This window comes from Spermophilus citellus (genome assembly GCF_964194105.1).
Source record: "Spermophilus citellus genome assembly, chromosome: 3".
Classification (NCBI taxonomy): domain Eukaryota; kingdom Metazoa; phylum Chordata; class Mammalia; order Rodentia; family Sciuridae; genus Spermophilus; species Spermophilus citellus.
In genome coordinates, this window is record NC_138184.1 from 88,265,771 (window position 1) to 88,284,519 (window position 18,749).

The 18,749-nt window shown below is 46.3% G+C and overlaps 1 protein-coding gene and 1 long non-coding RNA gene across 3 annotated transcripts in view; both read left to right on the plus strand.

The window, feature by feature from the left end:
* Positions 1-7,818: 7,818 nt before the first annotated feature.
* LOC308645018 lies at positions 7,819-10,425 on the plus strand. Its single transcript, XR_014021134.1, has 3 exons — positions 7,819-8,043; positions 8,463-8,583; positions 10,232-10,425. It is a non-coding gene; the product is annotated as an uncharacterized lncRNA (long non-coding RNA).
* A 4,423-nt stretch (positions 10,426-14,848) lies between these two features.
* LOC308644061 (uncharacterized protein) overlaps positions 14,849-18,749 on the plus strand; it is a 109,956-nt gene continuing 106,055 nt past the window's right edge. Inside the window, exons 1-3 of one of the 2 annotated variants that reach the window (XM_081284754.1) lie at positions 14,849-15,376; positions 16,259-16,316; positions 16,614-17,920. In XM_081284754.1, the coding sequence (XP_081140880.1) occupies positions 17,841-17,920 (80 nt within the window). In that variant the 5' untranslated portion in view covers positions 14,849-15,376; positions 16,259-16,316; positions 16,614-17,840. The remainder of the gene's footprint in view (positions 15,377-16,258; positions 16,317-16,613; positions 17,921-18,749) is intronic. The other variant, XR_014020889.1, reaches the window with a different exon arrangement.

Genomic DNA, 18,749 nt, shown 5'->3' on the forward strand with positions numbered 1-18,749 from the left:
GAAAAGGGAAAGTGATTCCCTAAAACAGTTGTCAAGGCCTCAGCATCACCAAGAGGGCATGAGAAACAGATTGGTGGGATTTGCCTCTGAATTCTCATTTGGTAGGTCAAGGGTGAGCATGAGATTTTGCATCTGTAACAAGTTGCCAGGTGATATGGATGCTGCTGGTTCAGGCCCCACCACACCCTGGCAAGCAAGGCCTCACAGGAAAATCCTGTTGCCGAAAATGTTGGGCCTGCAAATGTTAGGGCTATAAAAGTAAGTAAATAAATACATAAATAAATAAACGCTTCACTGAGAAAATGTAAAGATCTAACTGCTTTGGAGGAAGCCAACATAACCAGCACAGCACTGTGGACACCTGTTTAGAGATGCCCTGGATTCTTCCATTGCAATTGGCCTTTGTATCTGCCATACATTCACCATAATCACCCCTCCATTCCTAAGCTCCTGGCACAGTGAACCATTATCTGTTCCTCTGAACCTCTGCTCAGGCTGTTTCTTCAGCATGGATCTGTTTGGTGAACCTCCATCACCCTTCAAGATGAAGCCTTCCCTGATTGTGGCCTTTCCAGCACTTCCAACCTCATCACCCCAGAAACTAGGGGCTTCTGGGTCTCGCATGGCACTTTACATAGTACTCACCTCCAGGATGAGAACTCAGGTCTTCCTTCTACTTCTCTGGCTACTCCCTTCCAACCTTCTTCTCTTGTGCCTCCCCTTTACATGTGGGGTGTCCCAGGGCGTAGGACTTGGCAGTCTTCCCTGTCTACACTCTTTTCTTACAACCATTGCTTTAACCCCTGCATAAATATTGATGGCATACACATTTCCACATCCGGACTCATACCCAGTGGCCAACCTGATGTCTCCACTTGACTGAACCATGGACTCCCCTGTGTGAGTGACAAGGAAGAGACAGTGGATGGTACCTTCCTCTAAGAAGTGATGCATGAGTAATATAGAGCCACTTGAATATCTAGGGTCAAGAGCAGCAGCATTGGGGGCAAAAGGAATAGCAAATGGGTAAACACACATGTAATAAATACGCTTTCCTTTTTTCATATTGTTTTTTTCTTCCACAAGATTATAAATCCCGGGAGAACAGGAATCATGTGTACTTAGGAGACAATAAAACATGACTGATGAGTGCATGATAATTATTTGCACTGAGGGCCACTAGTCTTCCCTCATTTGTGTTCCCAGCACCTAGCACAGTGCCAGGCATGTAGCAGGCAGGCAATGAATATCTACCAAAGTAACTAAGGAAGCCCTTTACTTTCTTTGCAATCACTAAAAAAAAAAAAAAAAAAAAAAAAAAAAAGTTACCATCTTAAAAAGAAAAACATAAAAAATAAAAGAAGAAAGAAACCTATATAGCAGTGCCAAACAAAGTACTGTGGAATGGTTTTCAAGACCGTAGCTCCCCGATGGGATAATGTAGTTTAAATATAGCAGCTATTTTCCCCTCCAGTCGGTTTGTTCTTTGATTTTTTGTGGAAACATTTTAAAAGTTTTTCTTCACTGCTCAGCTTCCTCACCCACCTCCCCAAGGTGCTTAGACCTTAAACAGTGAAAAGCTTAAAATGCAGAGATGACATGGCCTCCTGAGCTTGGTAGGAAAATGAGTGATTAAATGCCATCTCAATTTGAAATGAGCCTTTCTGATCTCTCTCCCTGCCCAGCCGGGTGCCAGGCGCTGCTCCCCCTGGAAGCATCAGTGAGCAGGTAGAGTTTCAGTCTGGCAGGAACCCAAGGATGGAGCAGGCAGCGGATAGGGTTGCGGTGGACAAATTCCTAGAACGGGACCTTTGTTCCCAAGGCTGACCAGCTCGATCCCTTGATGTCCCATAATAGAAAAGGTGGGGGGCAGTGGTGGAGGCATGTTTACGTCGCCTATTGTGATCCGGCTGCAGCTACCTGATAGTTCCTAAGAGGTCCCAGGAGACTGGCTGCCCTCCCAAGTCACCTTGTGATTCTCTCCCCATTTCGGTGAGGGGGAAGGAGGGGAACACTGTGTATCCTGAGAAGTGTGTCTGACATGCTTGATCCGTTCCATCTGGGAGGATGCATCATGAGCCCCATCTGGCTCCGGCAGTCTGCCTTGGCTGAGGGGCGGTGGCTCCCAGCACACTCTCCCTGCCTGCTTCACAGCCCTCTCCAGCTCGCTGGTCCTTCACCATTCTCTAAGGCAGTAGACCTCAGGTTTCCTCAACTGCAAGATTTGCCCTTACCCCCAGCCCTTGCCTTCTTTTCTGCAACCCCCTTGGCTTCTTATCCCAGCGTGGCTCCTCTTGATCCACAGCCCTCTGCAGACGTGGGTTGACTGGAGATCCTCTGCAGGCGCAGGCCCTTGGGATAGTCCTGTTCTTTCACCTGATCTTCTTGCACCACCCAGAGCAGGTCCTGATTGGGAGACGGATCCACCTATTCTAAGGTCCTGTCCTATTCTAAGGTCCTGTCCGACATCTCACAAGCTGGAGTCCAGAGACACAAGACACCTGTTCCCCTTCTCTTAGCTATTTCCTGTCTCAAATGGTGACCCATGGCCTCTTGTTTGGCCTTCCAGTTTAAACATATAAATCTTCTCAGGTGGGTCCAATCTGCATTGATGGGAGATGGGTGGAGCACCAGAAAGTGGAGGCTTGGCTGGAGCTGTTTGCAAACATTAGACGTTTCTCTTCCATGACTCATCAGAGGAGAGCAGAGTCCTCCCTCTTCCTGGAATGCAGCAAATTCACGGTCAACTCCTACCCCCACCCTCACCCCCCAAATTAAACAACCCACACATACAGTTTTGTCCTCAAAAGTCAGATTTCTCCCAAAAGTCTGACATGGCAGTGGTGGGGGAGCAGTGCAATATGAGGCCATGGACGAAGAGCCAGTGACAGGATTGATTCTCTGACCTGGGGGTGGGGGGTTGCAATCACAGCACAGTATTCACAAACATGTGTTGGTATGTGGGGTCCTCTCCAGAAAACTGCCTTATCTCCTCTTACTTGTCCCCAAACCTTTTTACTTAACAGCTTCCCAATATAAAACCTGAGATAGACAATCTTTGGAACATTCCAACAAAGCTTGATTTTAATGATATGTAAAAGTTCCATGGGAAAAAAATAAGGCTAATTCAGATAAAAAGGAAGAGACAAAAAGGAAGACATAAGATAACAGACGTGTATTTACCATGCGTGCAGCATGCTCAGGGCTCGGATGCTGTCTCATTCCATCCTTGGGACAAGCCTGTCTGGTAGGTATCATTATCATTCTTATTTTTTCCAGTTACTAAAAACTGATTCTCAGGTTGTCATTTGCTGTAGTTACACAATTAGAAATTACTATTCGATACATGTTCTTAGGAATAGAAGTTCATTTGTCTGAAGAAGAATTAGTTTGGATTCCTTCCTCACATCGTGAAATGCAATACATTTCATATGGGAATAAGCCCTAAACATGAGGGGAAAAATATGTAAAACAATTAAAAGAAGCAACAAAAGCATATTGGGGGGCTGGGGATGTGGCTCAAGCGGTAGCGTGCTCGCCTGGCATGAGTGCGGCCCGGGTTCGATCCTCAACACCACATACAAAACAAAGATGTTGTGTCCACCGATAACTAAAAAATAAATATTAAAATTCTCTCTCTCTCTCTCTCTCCCCCTCTCTCACTCTCTCTTTAAAAAAAAAAAAAAAGCATATTGGGCCCTGGTGTGGTGGTGCTCAACTGTTAACCCAGGCAGAGGCAACGGGATTTCAAGTTTAAGGCCAGCCTGGGTAACTGAGCAAAACCCTGCCTCAGGATGAAAGATAAAAAGGTCTGGGGCTGCAGCCCAGTGATAAAGCACCGGGGTCAATCCCCAGGACCTCAAGAAAACAAAGAAACACAAAAGCATATAGGTGTGGAGGGAGATGAAGTTCAAAGCACTTCAGATATGGAAACACTTTAAATTTGTCTAATAAAATGTCACAAAACAAAGGGAAGGATTATATGGGGAAGACATTAGGTGACTTCTGAAAAGCCTTTCCAACCTAGGAATCTGGCTCTGGGACAGTGCAAAAGCCTTCAGACAGATACACATATAGCTTTTAATTGTAGCAGATAACAGTTTAATTTCCTGATCCCAGATCTCTGCCTTCTCCCAGAGATGGCCAGGGGAGAGAGCCTTCTGAATCCTGCTTAAATGCAGCCCCTTGTCCAGGGTGGGGCAGGACCAGCTGTTCCCTGACAGCACATGGATCTGGGAAAGAAGCAAGGCAGAGTCACATCCTCGGCAAACCGCACAAGGCAGCTTCTGCCAGCAGAATGCAGGGACCTGATCTGGAATTCTGCCAGGCCAATGGGATTAACTTCCCAAGTGCTGGCCAAAAAGGGCCCCAGGATTTTTATTTTTATTCGTTTTCCATTACAACTGCACAGCAACGCAAACAAGGCCCAAAACAAGGTGAGCCGCAGCCAAGAATCATTTTCCTTCGTGGGGTGCCGTCTCAATGCCACACATCTTGCTGACCTCATCTCACCCAAGTTAAAGTGGAGAGTTTGATTACCTACCCCCCAAGCTACGACAACGGGAGTGAGGCATTGTGACTGCCCAGTTAAAGCAGTATACACGCAGAAAGGGAAATAAAGCAAGGCAGACACGGAGCCCATTGTGCCAAGGAATAATGACTTGATGAGAGGTTGGTAGCAATGCGAGAGAAGATATGCTTAGTTCCTTGGTCCCTCAAGATTAGGGGCCCAGAGCACAGGGATTGGAAGAAATCTGACTTCAGGCAACTAAATGTCAATTAAAAAGAAAGTGGGATGGGAAGGGAAGGAAAGGGCTTAGTGCATTAGCTAATGAGACTCAGGCTTTAGGCTTGATGAGTCTCCTCAGCGAGGACTCCCCCCCACGTACAGAGATTTTTATTTTGTGATTTTCCTTGTTCTTCCAGCTGCCAGATTCAGTATTATCAGAGGTTTTCAAAACATCACCTTTTGGAGATTATGGGGAAGCAGATTCAGAAACTGGCACCAGTGGGTAGTGACTACGATCTTTGGCAAGCCCTTGTCCCCACTTCTTCACTCATTGGAAGCGGATAGTAGACTCTGTCTCATGTCTTCGTGAGGTTAGATGAGAACCTGCATGTGAGGGGCTCAGCATGTGCCTGGAGTAGAGAGGCCTTGGTGCCATGCTGACTTTCAGGCTAGTTAACCAGCATATCCATTAACATTATAGAGACTCCTTAGACTCCCTATTCTTTGCTCTCTCTCTCTCTCTCTTTTTTTTTTTTTGTGGTGCTGGGGATTGAACCCAGGGCCTTATGCATATAAGGCAAGCACTATACCAACTGAGCCGTATCCCCAGCCTTTTTTTTTTTAAGAGACATTTCAGTCATAGAAAGAAGTGCAAGAAAATATAATATCCATATACACACCAATTAAGAAATAAAACATGGTTGGTTCAACTGGAGTTCCCTGCATGTCTCAGTGCTGGGGATGGACCCAGGGCCTCACCTCAGTGTGCCACCCAGTGCTTTCCACTAAGCCAGGCCCCAGCCCCTCTCTCCATTCTCAGTGGGGGTTTATCATTCAGACATAGTTTTACTACAAATATCCACAGATGATTTTGGAAACAGTATTATTTGGCAGTTTTCAAGTTTTATGTAGGCCTCACCAATTCTCTGAGTATTGTTCACGCCTTTTGCTTTCTCTAGCAATTCGAGAGAAGATATGCTTAGTTCCTTGGTCCGTTAGGAGTTTTTTTTTTTTTTTTAAAGTTTATTCAAATAGAAACATGTAGGGCTGGGGATGTGGCTCAAGCGGTAGCGCGCTCGCCTGGCATGCGTGCGGCCCGGGTTCGATGCTCAGCACCACATACAAAACAAAGATGTTGTGTCCACCGATAACTAAAAAATAAATATTAAAAAAAAAAAATAGAAACATGTAGCTCTAGTGACTTCTAATGCTTTAAGTTACATGTATATTTCAAATAAACAAGTAAAACACTGAAAAGGCTGAAGTTCTCATTGCTTACTGCTTTTCCCTCTACTGTCTGTATTTGTTTGGTTTCCCACATAAAATCAAAATCAAATCAAAGATTTCACTTTAACTTTCTTCCCCAAAAGATATTTAGTTCTGTTTATCATTTCCTCTGCTTCCAAAATTGCTAAGCCTTCTTCTAAAAGAAGAAGATGCCCTGGTACCTGCAAATGGCCCTCCTGATTTGCAGTGTGGAGAATTGTTCTTTATGGGATTGTCAGTGTCCTTCAGACTGTGAAGGCCAGTGCTGAGGGGATATTAGCTGATGACAATCTCTCAGTTATCAGGCTTTTGATGGAGGCTTAATAGTAGAAAGAATCAAGGAAAATCTGAAGATCAGTGGGAATGTCTTATGCCCCTACATCTTCCCCATTCTCCATTAGGAATAGTTCATAGTTATCTTAAAGATAGACTGGTGTGGGGGCTGGGGTTGTGGCTCAGGAGTAGAGCTCTTGCCTAGCATGTGAGAGGCACTGGGTTCGATTCTCAGCACCACATATAATCAATAAATAAACTAAAGGTCCATCAGCAACTTAAAAAAAAAAGGAGTGATGTGAATTCCCAGAAATCTGCATATAAACCTTTCCTCTGGTCCACTTCAATCATTTTAAAACTTTAATTTGCCCAAGAATTACTGTAGGGACAGTTGTACACTAGATCATGTATGTTGTACTTTGTTGGCAATTTAATGGATTCTAAAGGGTTGTTTTTTTGTTTTGTTTTGGTTTTGGTGTTTTGCCTGCCACGTCACAAATGTCGGGTACACTTACACAGGAGACGGGCTTCCACCCCACAATTCATTATTGAGCCAGCCTCCGGCACATGCATAATTGGGTTCATTTCCTTTTTCAAAAATTGTTGTCAGCCAGCATGGTGGCACATGCCTGTAATCCCAGCTCTTGAGGCTGAGGTAGGAAGATCTCAGGTTCAAAGTCAGCCTCAACAACTTAGAAAGGCCCTAAGCAACTTAGTGAGTCCCTGTATCTAAATAAAAAGTAAAAAAGGTTGGGGATGTGGCTCAGTGGCTGAGTAGTTGAGGGACCTTGGGCTCAATTTCCAGTACTACAAAAAAATTTTTTTACCATTTTTATGTGTTCAGTCTAGTAGCATTAACTGTATGCACATTGTTATACAACTGATCTCTAGAACTTGTTCATCTTATGAAAATGAAACTCTACACCCACTGAACAACTTCCCTCCTCTACCCCTCTCCAGGGTGGTAGCCCCTGGCAACCACCATTCTGCTTTGTTTCTAAGAGTTTAATGACTTTAGATACCTCCTGTGTGGAATCATGCAATATTTATCTTTTTGTGATTGGCTCTCACTTAGAAAAATGTCCTCAGGTTTCATTCATGTTGTAGCCCATGATAGACTTTCCTTCTTTAAGGCCAAATATTATTCCATCATGTATGTAGACCCCATTTTCTTTATCCCTGCATCTGTCAATAGGCACTCAGGCTGCTTCTACCTCTCAGCTATTATGAATAACGCTGTGATGAACACGGAGTGCAGATATCTCTTTGAGATCTTGTTTTCAATTATTTTGGGTATATGCCCAGAAGTGGGATTGCTGGATCATATGGTAATTCTATTTTAACTTTTTGAGGCACCTCCAAACTATTTTCCATAGCGCACGCCACTTTACATTTTCACCAACAGGAAAGCCCCGCCTTGCTCTCGACACTGTCCTCCCTTGCCCTGAAGCCTCACCTCCCCTTTTGGTGCACTTAAACTCCAGCTGTTCTAGGCACTCCAGGCCCTGGCACAGTTAGGCCTCTGAGGGTGAGTCCAGATAAAGCAGGGCTCTGGGCAAGGCCTGACTTCCCACTACCTGAACCACCTCAGGTCCTGCGCTTTTTTTTTTTTTTTTTTTCCTTTTCTGGTACTCAGGATTGAACCCAGTGGTGCTCTCCCACTGAGCTACATCCCAAACCTTTTTTATTTTGAGACAGGGCCTCGCTAAGTTGCCAAGGTTGAGCCTCAGACTTGTAATCTTCCTGCCTCAGCCTCCCAGTCGCTGGGATTCCAGGTGTGTGCCAACTGTGCCAGGCTGGGCTGGATAGTTTTACCTTCTAAAACTGGGAAGCATTGCAGCTTGTGTCTTATATTCTTCCTCTTTCGTCTAGGGAGTGAGATTTAACTGTCAGAAGGAGTCTGTCGACCTCATTCTGTCAATCTGCTCTTGGGGCCACAGAATGTGATGAAACTGGCTCTCCTAGGCCCATGTGCACAGAATCTAAATCTTCTGTGGAAACTTCCTCTGGTTCTCTTAATCCTCAGTGTTCCTTGTGGCACCAAGGATTGGTTAGCACTGAGCTCTTAAGGGGAGAGGCCCAGCTGCATGAGCAAATCATTTATGGCATCATGGAGGATGGAGCGCTTGCGCAAACCTTCCTTCTACTCTCCATACCAGATCAGACAGGTGAAGTCTCTTTCTTTTCCTTACAGTCTCTTAGGACCAACTGGCTTACTGCGAACCCTGAGCTGGTGACTCCTGCCTCATCTTTTACCTGGGGTGGCTGGACCGTGGCCTCCCACCTGCATCTCATTCATGCCCCTTCAGACCAAGGTTTGACCTGTTGGTGTGCGGAGGCTCACCTTAGGCTGTGGGGAAGTGGGGCAGGTATGGGAGGAGGTACAGAGATCTGTAAACATTCTTGCCCTCTTATCCTTACCTGCTAGTTTCAATGATGGACAGAGTTGAAGAGAGAGAACAGAAAAAAAGGTTCCAAAACCCCCCAGTCTTCTCTCAGGCCAAGTTCTCAGGCCAAATGCACAGCCATGCTGTGTCAGCTGGAAGCAGGGCAGGCTGGGACCCGAGTCCATGTGCTGACCTATCCTGAACTGCCTTAGGTTCTCCCAGAGAGACCCCAGCTGGAAAATTTGGGAACAGGCAAAGATAACGGGCTCTGCCTCCACAGAACTGTCTCAAGACACTGACGGGACCCTCCTTGCCCATCATCTTTCCCCACCTTGGCTTATCTCATTCACACTACTGGCTTAGGACCTTAGGCTTTTCCTTAAAAAATAACAAAAGTAAAGAAAAACAGTAAAATAGACCCCTATTTACCATACCTGGATTTGAAAGTCAAAGACATTTCTTCAGTCCTCTCAGGTCCTTGCCTGGCTGTGACTGAGCTTCCTCAGCTTCACTCCCTCCTGTACTTGTTGCCTGGTGACTTTTGCATACCCAAATACCTCCTTTCTGTTATTTATGCATGATTTTTATTTCCATCAGTACATATTTTAAAGCTTAAATATATTTTAAAAGGAAACATTTGAATATGATAAAAAAAAAAAAAAAAAGAGCTGGGCATGGTGGCCCATGCCTTTCATCCCAGCAGCTCAGGAGGCTGAGGCAGGATGATCGCAAATTCAAAGCCAGCCTCAGCAAATTAGCAAGACCTTAAGAAACTTATCAAGTCCCTGTCTCAAAATAAAAAATAAAAAGGGCTGGAGATATGGCTCAGTGGTTAAGCACCCCTGGTACCAAATGCCTGGTACCAAAAATAAATAAATAAATAGAAAACCAGGATCTCTTATCTTATACAGAAAATGATTATAAAAACCAAAACAATAGGGCTAGGGCTGTAGCTCAATGGCAGAGTACTTGCCTAGCATATGTAGGCACTGTGTTTGATTCTCAGCACAACATAAAAAAAATAAATCAAATAAAGGCCTGTTGTACATCTACAACTATTAAAAAAAAAATCAAAACAATAGTCGGGCATGGTGGCACACGCCTGCGGCTCAGGAAGCTGAGGCAGGAGGATCAAAGCCAGCCTCAGCAAAATTGAGGCTCTAAGCAACTCAATGAGACCCTGTCTCTAAATAAAATACAAAATAGGGCTGGGGATGTGGCTCAGTGGTTGAGTGTTCCTAAGTTCAATCCCTGGTGTACACATACACACATACACAATCAAAACAATAAAAATACAACAACTGCATAAATACATGAAGATGTACTAGTGTTACCAGTCTCTGCTCATTCTGTTAAAGTGTGCCATCATTTCACACACCTCAAGTGGCATGAGTCTTGTGTTCTAGAAAACCCTGTTGACCTCCTTATCTCTTTCCACTGCCATTTTCACCAGCACCTCTGATGGTCCACTTGGCTTGGCTACAGTCTCCAACCTTGGAGACTAATCTAGTTGTTTCTGTGTAGGTTGCAGATGATTAATGTTCATAATCAGTTGACTTTATGGAGTTTATTCCAGAATCAGCTGAAAGACATCAAGGGCAGAATGGAGTCTTCCCTGGAGAAGGAATTCTACCTGCAGACACACCTCACTTCCTGCCTGAGCGGCTCCAGCCTGACCCTCCTGATGGTCTGCCTGAGGGAATTCAGATTTTCCTGGCCAGTCCCCAGGACCACAGAGGCCAATCTTTGCAATAAATCTCTTTCTCTGTCTCCACACTGGTCCTGTTTCTCTGGCAGAAGCCTGCCTGATTCTATACCCTGTAAGTATGTTCTGCAGCAGCTAGAAGGATCCATAGATTTCTAAACAGCCAGCTGCATCTCTGCCTCTGTGGTCCTGCTGTGTGGGGACAGTCTCTTATATGAGGCCACTTTCCCAGTCTTACATTTTGCCTTCAAGGACCTGCTGCAGTGGCTGCCTCGGCAAAGGCTTTCCCCTAGCTTCGGGTCTGTCAGAGTTCTCTCCTCTGAATTCACACTGTGCTGTGGCCACCACTTCTTGGCCCTTCAGCTGTCTTTATCCTGTATGGCCCCTGTAGGGGTCAGAACTGCTGCATCGACATCTTTGTTCCCCTAATCATTACCCTTCCTCTGTCAGAGAATGGGCCCAGATGTTCATCACTACGGCAGCTCTACTGTCCTGAGTAGTCTTTCTGATCCATGTTACAACAGTCACAAGTGCCAACACTGTCATTTCTGGAGCCAGGACATGCTAGAATAATAGAGTGAGGGCTTTAAAAATAGGACTGAAAATCGGGAATCCCGTGGAAGCTGCTGTCTTGATATAAAGACACACAGGGTTCATGTTAAAGGCTGAGGAGAGGACTCAGTGTCCAGTCCTGAGGCCAGACTTCCACCTTTCACTTGCCCAGCCTGCCGGGATCTCAGGTCCACTCTGCTACTACCAGGGGAAAAATCTGATGGAACTGAGTTTCCAGCACCTGGGCCACAGGCCCAGGAGGAAGATGCTAAGTGGAAGAGAAGGAAAGGAAGGTGGGGGTCCAATTTTTAACTGGAACTTAGCTGAAGAGAGGCCACAGAAGGGGGGAGTCTCAAGTTCTCCAAAGACAGTGGGAGGTGCACCCTGATGTGAAGGAGGCCTTAGGTGGCCCAGGAGCAGCAGCAGGTAGGACAGGATAAGTCTAGTTCAAAGCCCCACCCAAAGAAAGGGACACACTCTAGCTGGGTATGCAGCTGGAGCCTGAAGAGGGGAAGTCGAGTGTGCCCAGGACTACCCAGTTAGCACCTGCTCAGCTCTGGGTGGCACCGCCTGCCCTTCCGATGCTCCAGGTAGAAGGGAATCATGCAACCCATGGGATATGAGGGCATATTCCTCTCTAGCAAGGATCACAGGACTCCTCAAAGATGGGGACCTGTTAGAACCTCATTAAGGAAAGCCAGGCCCTTCTTCAGGTCCCATCATTCTCTCGCCTCCCTAGAGAACCACAGGAAGTAAAGTTTCCTGGGAAGAGAAAGTGGAGGGCATGGGCCTGCTGGCTGCCGCTGGTTACTTCCTGAGCAAAACTCTCCTCTCTCCAGAATGGCCTGAGGTGGCAGATTTGAGCCTCAGTTTGGCGGATGGCAAACCTTGAGCTCTGACCTTTCCTCTGAGGTGGGGCAATGCTGCAGGAGCCACATGGCATGGCTGGGGATGACTGGGATAGGTGACCAAAAGAGGGATACACCTTCTCATTAAGACTGAAGTTCTGGGCTGGGATGTGGCTCAAGCGGTAATGCGCTCACCTGGCATGCGCGGGGCACTGGGTTCGATCCTCAGCACCACATAAAATAAAATAAAGATGGTGTGTCCGCCAAAAACTGAAAATAAAATAAAATAAAAAGACTGAAGTTCTGCCTCTGTTGGGTATGTGGATCAGAAAACATTCCTCCCCCAAATAATGCACTCCTAAAGTAGCTGGAAGAGATTGAAGGGAGAGAGGAAGGGAAGAGGAAGGGGAGGGAAGGGAAAGAGAGAAAGGGAGAGAGATGGGGGGATGGGAGAGGCAGAGTCAGCAGGAATGACAAAATTGCTGAGATAATTACTCATGGATTTACAACTGACTAATAAACACAAGAAAGAAAAGTTCAGCCTCGCTAGTTATCAAGAAAATGTAAATTGAGTCAAAGGCAGAATGTCCACCTACCCAATGGAATTGTTTTAAAGAGGGCCCTCTCTTCACCTGCTGGTGGGAGTGCATGTTGGCTTTCTGGAAGTCACTTGGTAACATGTAACAAGACTTTTAAAAGGATGACTCAGTAATTTCACTTCCAGGAAATGATGCTAAAGAAATAATGAGAAGACACCTAATGGTGTGAATTTATACTTTGAATACAACCAGAGATACAAAAAACTGTGCTCTACATGTGTAATATGAATTATAATGCATTCTGCTGTCATAGATAACAAATTAGAATAAATTTATTAAAAAAAAGAAATAATGAGAGATGTGTGAACCAAGGTGATTTTAAGCAACAATGATCATTATAATAGTTCTAAAAATAACATCAACAACAACAAAAACAGCTTAATAAAATCCAATTTAAGTGTCTAACAAAAAGAGCCTGGTTCATCATGATAAAGCCATACTGGAAAATATTATGTAGTCATTAAAAATGACCATTGGTGTAGACATTATGCTCCAATGACGTTATGTGTCCATGTTGTGAAATCCTGGAGGCATTTTCAGTTCTGAGGGACTGAGGACAACTTCTTTCACCTCTCTGAGCCTCATTATCCTTATCTATAAAATGAGTTTATCAGTATCTGCCTTGGAGAGTTGCTCTGAGGATTAAAAGGGACAGTGTGTATGAAGTATTTAGCAGAGTTCCTGGCTTAGAAGGCCAGAAAACATGAGCAATGATCATCTCATAACAGTCGTGTCTAATTTTTAAATATGGGACAAATCCCAATTTATGCTATTTTAAAATATTTCAGAAGAACTTCTGATGAACTGGAACCAAAAATAATAAACTAAATATAAAAGCAAGCTACAAACAATGCACATACATATAATCAACTTTCCAACGTACACACTTTTGCAAGAATACATATGAGTGTGTTTCAAAACCTTTAAAGGACTAAAGGACAAACCTCAAAATACTACCAGTGGTTAGGCTGTGAATTATAGGTTCTTTTTGTTTTCTCTTTTATACTTTCAGTATCTTTTCAAAGATTTCTGCAGTAAGCACTTTAAAGTTTTTAAACAGTAAATATTTCCAAAAGTTCTAGAATCTGGTGGTGTGGGGAGGATACAGCAGGGTAAACTATGACCCCCAGCTGTGAAGAGCCCCTGCCTTGGTGTCCTGCTCCACAGAGGGCCGAGTCACCCCCTTGGAGCCAGGGTGTCCTGTGAAATATATAGACCAGGGTCAGCCCAGATCACGAGGCCCAGTGCCCTCGGCAGACCTCTCTGGGAAGCAGGCTCTCTGCCACCAGCTGTATCTCTCCCCAGGAGAGAATGTATGTGCGACTCTGACACAGGGCAAACTCTGCCCCCTTGGTGTTTCTCGCTTATTCTAGGGAGAGGAGGCTCTAGGGGCACATTCCATTAAGGAATTTCACACCCTACCTCCTCCTCCAAACTCTTCTCTTTTTCTCTGTCCCCTGAACAGAAATATATTTAGTAACCCTATCTAAACCCTCTTCTTTCCCTTAATTTGATTAAGGAGCTGGGGGAATAAGGTGGGGGTGGTGAGGAGCGGGCGGTTGAGCTGTGGTGAGTGATTAGGGGAGCCGAATGCCCATCCCAGGCGGGCGATGACTGAGTGTGGACAGCACCAGGGCCTCCTGGCACTTAGTACAGAGGCACAGAGGACAGAGGAGGGAACAGTTTATCAGGGAATGTGCTTCTCTGGGAGAATGAGAACCAAATCAGGGAGGGTCAGGCTCCGAGGAGTAACCAAGAGAATGGGGGACATTTGCTAAGGGAGGCACTGGCTTCTTTCCGTCTCTTCAGCCCCTCTGAAACTTTAGGGTCTTCAGAGCCTTTGGGAATTCCTGGAGGCTGCATGTGTGGAACTCTTGCTGTGTGTTAGGTACTTTCACATATATTAACTAATTTCTTTTCAGTGCTGGAGTTGGAATCTAGTACCTCACACCTGCTAGGCAAGTACTCTTTTACTAAGCTATATACCCCCAGGGCTTTTTATTTTTATTTTTGAGACAGGGTCTCAAAAAGTTGCTGAGGCTGGCCTCCAACTTATGATCCTCCTGCCTAAGCCTCTTGAGTTGCTTACATGTGTGTGCCACTGAGCTCAGCTAAACTAATTTATTGTTGGGAACAAATCATCATTACTCATGGAATTGATATTTGGAGAGATTATTTTGGCCAAAAACATACAGTTAGTTGTTAGTACATGGGAGAACCGGGATCCCAGTCTGGTTCTGCCTGATTCTACCACTCTTCCTGGCAAATGTTATACTCAGGAGAAAATAGTAACGGCCAACACTGACTCAGTCCTATGTGCCAGGCTCTGCTACATGCCTGTTCCTGCTGCATTCCTTACAAATACATTTCATTGAATCCTCACATTGCCCCTAGGAATGAAGTAGACTAATAACTCCACTTTTCAGATGAGGAACTTGAGGTTCAGAGTGAGCAAATAATCTGAAGTTGCAGAGCTGGTAAAAGGTGAGAAAGGAGGGATGTGGAGAGGCTGGGTAAGTCAAGAGTTGGGTCTGAGGCATCTAGAATGAGGGGGACCCTCTGTTTTCTGTGTGTCTCTTCCAACAGTTTGGTTGCTTCTCAAGGACAGGGACTTTACCTTGTTTGCCCTGTATGCTCAGGCCCAAACACAATGCCTGGAACAAAGGGAATGTTTGCTACAGGGACCAGAGGTATCTGATAAATTTGGCTAAGCCAGTACCTCCACTGGGGGCCAACTTGGGGAGGATTAAGTGAGACATATTTGTCTAGGGATTTCCAAGTCCAAAATGTCATGCTGCTGAGCTTTAGAAAAGGCTCCGTTGGCAAAGGGGATCCCTGCAGGAGGCTTCAAAGGTGACCAGGACCTTGACAATGGGCAGGCCCAGGGAGAGGGCTCCAGCTCCCCTTGTGGGGTTGGATTCAAACCAAAGAAACAAGGACGGGACTGTCTGGTACACACTCCTGTTTCCTTCTACAAGGACATCTCAAGGACATCTACAAACCCAGGAGATAAAATGGTACAGGAGATTGGGGGGATGTGGGTAGGAAGAGTGCCACCTGGGCAGCTCATAGAGACCAGCAAGTGGGAAGATAGGAGATTGAGGTTTGAATTAGCAGGAACCTAAGGCTCTTGCAGAAACAGATTTGAAGAAATGAAGTGCAGAACTTTGGCCTCCTTTAGCAAAGAGGACTGATACTCCGCCAGGAAGGTCCGCAGCAATCTCCCACTGATTAATAAATACCTCACAGACATGCCGTCTACTATGGTTTCGGGTGGGGACCCAAGCTTCCCCCTGCTTCATAACCCTGAGGAAGGCTACCAAAGGGCAGAGAACAGAAACAGCCACTGAGTTCCTGGGCCAAGTCCAGGGCTTCCTGGCTCACGTTCAGGGAGCCGCAGTCTTTCTCTGCCTCTTGCTACACTGTGTGGTGTCTTTATGTGAGCTGTTTATTAACCAGGGGATATCAGGTCATGGGGAATGAGAGCTGGTGCCCGCTGCCAGTGGACGTAACTCAGAAACAGTGTGGGCAAGGCTGAGGTATGCAGCCTAGGTGGCCGGCAGGATGGAATCAAACTCCGGCACTATTTGGGGGCATTGGATTGTGGGTCCTGGGGCCTGTGGGACAGCCAGGAAAGCCAGGGGTCCCTCACCAGCACTGCACATCCATAGAAGAGTTCCCCAAGATGAGGGCAGCATAGCTGCTCTGAAGGCAGCCGGTAGCTGGTTGGGCTGGGATAGCACATTGAATTGACGCTCTGCTGTCACAGTTGCAAATAGAGGGGGCTGTTTCCATTCCCTAGAAACTCCTCTACTATCCTCCTTTTCCAGAGAGGCTTTCCCAGAAAAGACTCTGAATAACACACTAAAATCTCAGGAATCCTTTTTCCTCTCTTCCAGTAAGCTGCTGACTACAGTCTCAGTCTGAGAGCAAGTGCTGAGATGCTTCACTAGCCAGGTGACTCCTCCGGGCAAACCAGGGACACAGAGCACCCCTGGGCCCTGAGGGGGTTCTTGACACCAGGCCACGGAATAGCTTCCTGCTGTGTCTACAAAAGCATGGTTTGACCAGATTTCAGCTGGGCTGTAGTGTTGCATGTCTTAGGTTTCAAGTTGGTACCAGCTGCCCTGAGGGGAAATGGTTGGGGAAATGCTCCCATTTGGCTTCTTTCCACATGGAGGGTGGCTAGAGGAAGAGAGGGCTTAGAGCTGCAGCCCTGGTACCAGTGCCTTAAAAATAATGATATAAACACAGCCACAGCACTCAGCCTGCGGAGTCCCTGATGGGGACCAGAGGAGAGATGCTGTCCTGACTTACCCTTCAACGCACGTTCTGCAAACAGAAGGGACCCAGCCCTCATCTATCACCTGAGAAGCTAAACAACTTCCTCCGACGGCCTGTGGAGTATAAATCAAGAGGGCCTAGCTGCTGCTGCTACTGCTGCCTCTTTTTTTTTTTTTTCAAATGAAAGTAATAAACTTTATTTTTTAAAACTCTAAACTACCTTCATTTTATCCATATTTTTTTGATGCACTATAATTGTTCATAATGGTGAGATTCATTATTACATCTTATGCACAAGATATAACAGTATAACTTGGCCAATATCATTCCCCAGTATTTCCCCTTTCCCAGACTCTAAGAAGACTGTGCATAACTGCAGCCCACAGAGACATTGTCCTCATATTCTTTCCTTTTGTCCTTTTAGAACAGGGTGCTAGCAAGTCACAACTGCAGATACACAAAGCAGATCAACTCAGACTTCTCTGAGCCTTGGTCCTCACCTATAAGTGGGTCAGTGCTGATTCTACCTCATGGGTTTCAGGCAGAAATTAAACAAGATCATCACATGGAGTGCTCTGTATGGAAGTCAGTGAAGTCAGCATCGACAGCCCCAGCCCCGTCAGTTGGGGCTGAAGGCCATTCTTAGGTACAAAGAAGGAAAAACAACCACGACGCTCCTGATACTAATCCCAGGAGGAAGGCTGTGGGCCAGAGCCTCAATGATTCATTACGTCCAAGCCTTCTTTCTCCTGCCCTCTATCCTGTCAAGTTGGTGCCGGGCCCGGCGACACTTGGCAAACTCCATGGCCTCCGCTTGTTTGAATTCTCACACAGAAACCCAATGGGTTTCCAGACCTGCTGGAGCAGAGACAAATTCAAACACACTGGGTGACAATAAAATGTAGTATAAGAAATAATCACAAAGGGAGTTTGCTCAAATTCTGAGAATGCCTGTCGAGCTGGGGTTTACACAGGGAGCCCCGCTTTTTTCAGACAGGTAGGGGAGCCAGCTTTTATTCAAATTCTTTCCTCTCGTGCATTCTTTGATGATAGCTCATGACATCTGGCTCCCAACTGAACAGGTGAAGACACGGCAGCTTCTGTTTCAAAGCTATTGGATGCCAAAGCCTTCGCTGCTGCTCAGGTATCCCGCCTGGGAACGGACCTGGGATAGTGGGTGTCCCTGCAGGCACAGAGATGGCAGGTTTCTGCCTAATGCAGCAACACCAGGACAAACTGGGGCATGTGACACAGCAGGCAGGATGGGAGAAGCAGCTGTAAGTACAAGGACCTTTGTCCCTGTTTGCTCTTGGAGAGGGCCGGACTTGCCAACGCTGCTCTCTTTTCCCAGTGCTTAAGCTGGGGCTTCTGGTTGGTCACACAGTCTCAGGGACCTGAGGCGGCCTGACCCTGGTGGGTGACAGATCTCTTTAGGCAGTCAAAGTGTGCTGTGGAACCTCTGTCGTGACACAGCAGGCTCAAGAGGCATGGGCATGCTCCCCACCCCAGACAAAATCTCCCCCTTCTGGCTGTTCCCAGCTGAAGGCTTATCATTAACTAACCATCTAGAAAACTATTGCCACCCAGCACTCCTTCACTCAGACTACGAAGGGGCTGAGGTAGGACCCGGGATCGGAGCTGCACAGGGTTGCTTTCCTCTGTCCCCCTGTCCTCTGGGGCCGGGAAGCATTCCATTTTTAGCCTTGCTCACTGCCAAATAAGTGGTTGTCTTGAGGAACCTGTATGTTCTCTCTTCTGGGGAGGTTGCCCAGTTCTCTGGTTCCCTGGGTTGCACACAAAGAACGTGGTGGAGACACCTGTGTGGTGGGAGTGGGGCTGGGCCACTCTCTCATGGTAAATCCTCTTAGTTCGTGCTTGCTTTCTTTGGTAATTCCCTGAATGGGGTGGCTGGGGCTTGAGGCAGGTTGAGCCAGAAAAGCCACTTTTCTTGACACAAATCTGAAGAGTTCTCTTTTCCATGGGACACTCGGCTCTGGTTCTATTCCCTTCACCTTATGGACGGTATCACCTCCACCATTTCCCGCCCAGCTGGCGGCAGAGCTCCAAGAGGTCAGGGAGAAGCACCCTTGCCTTTCACAAATAAAC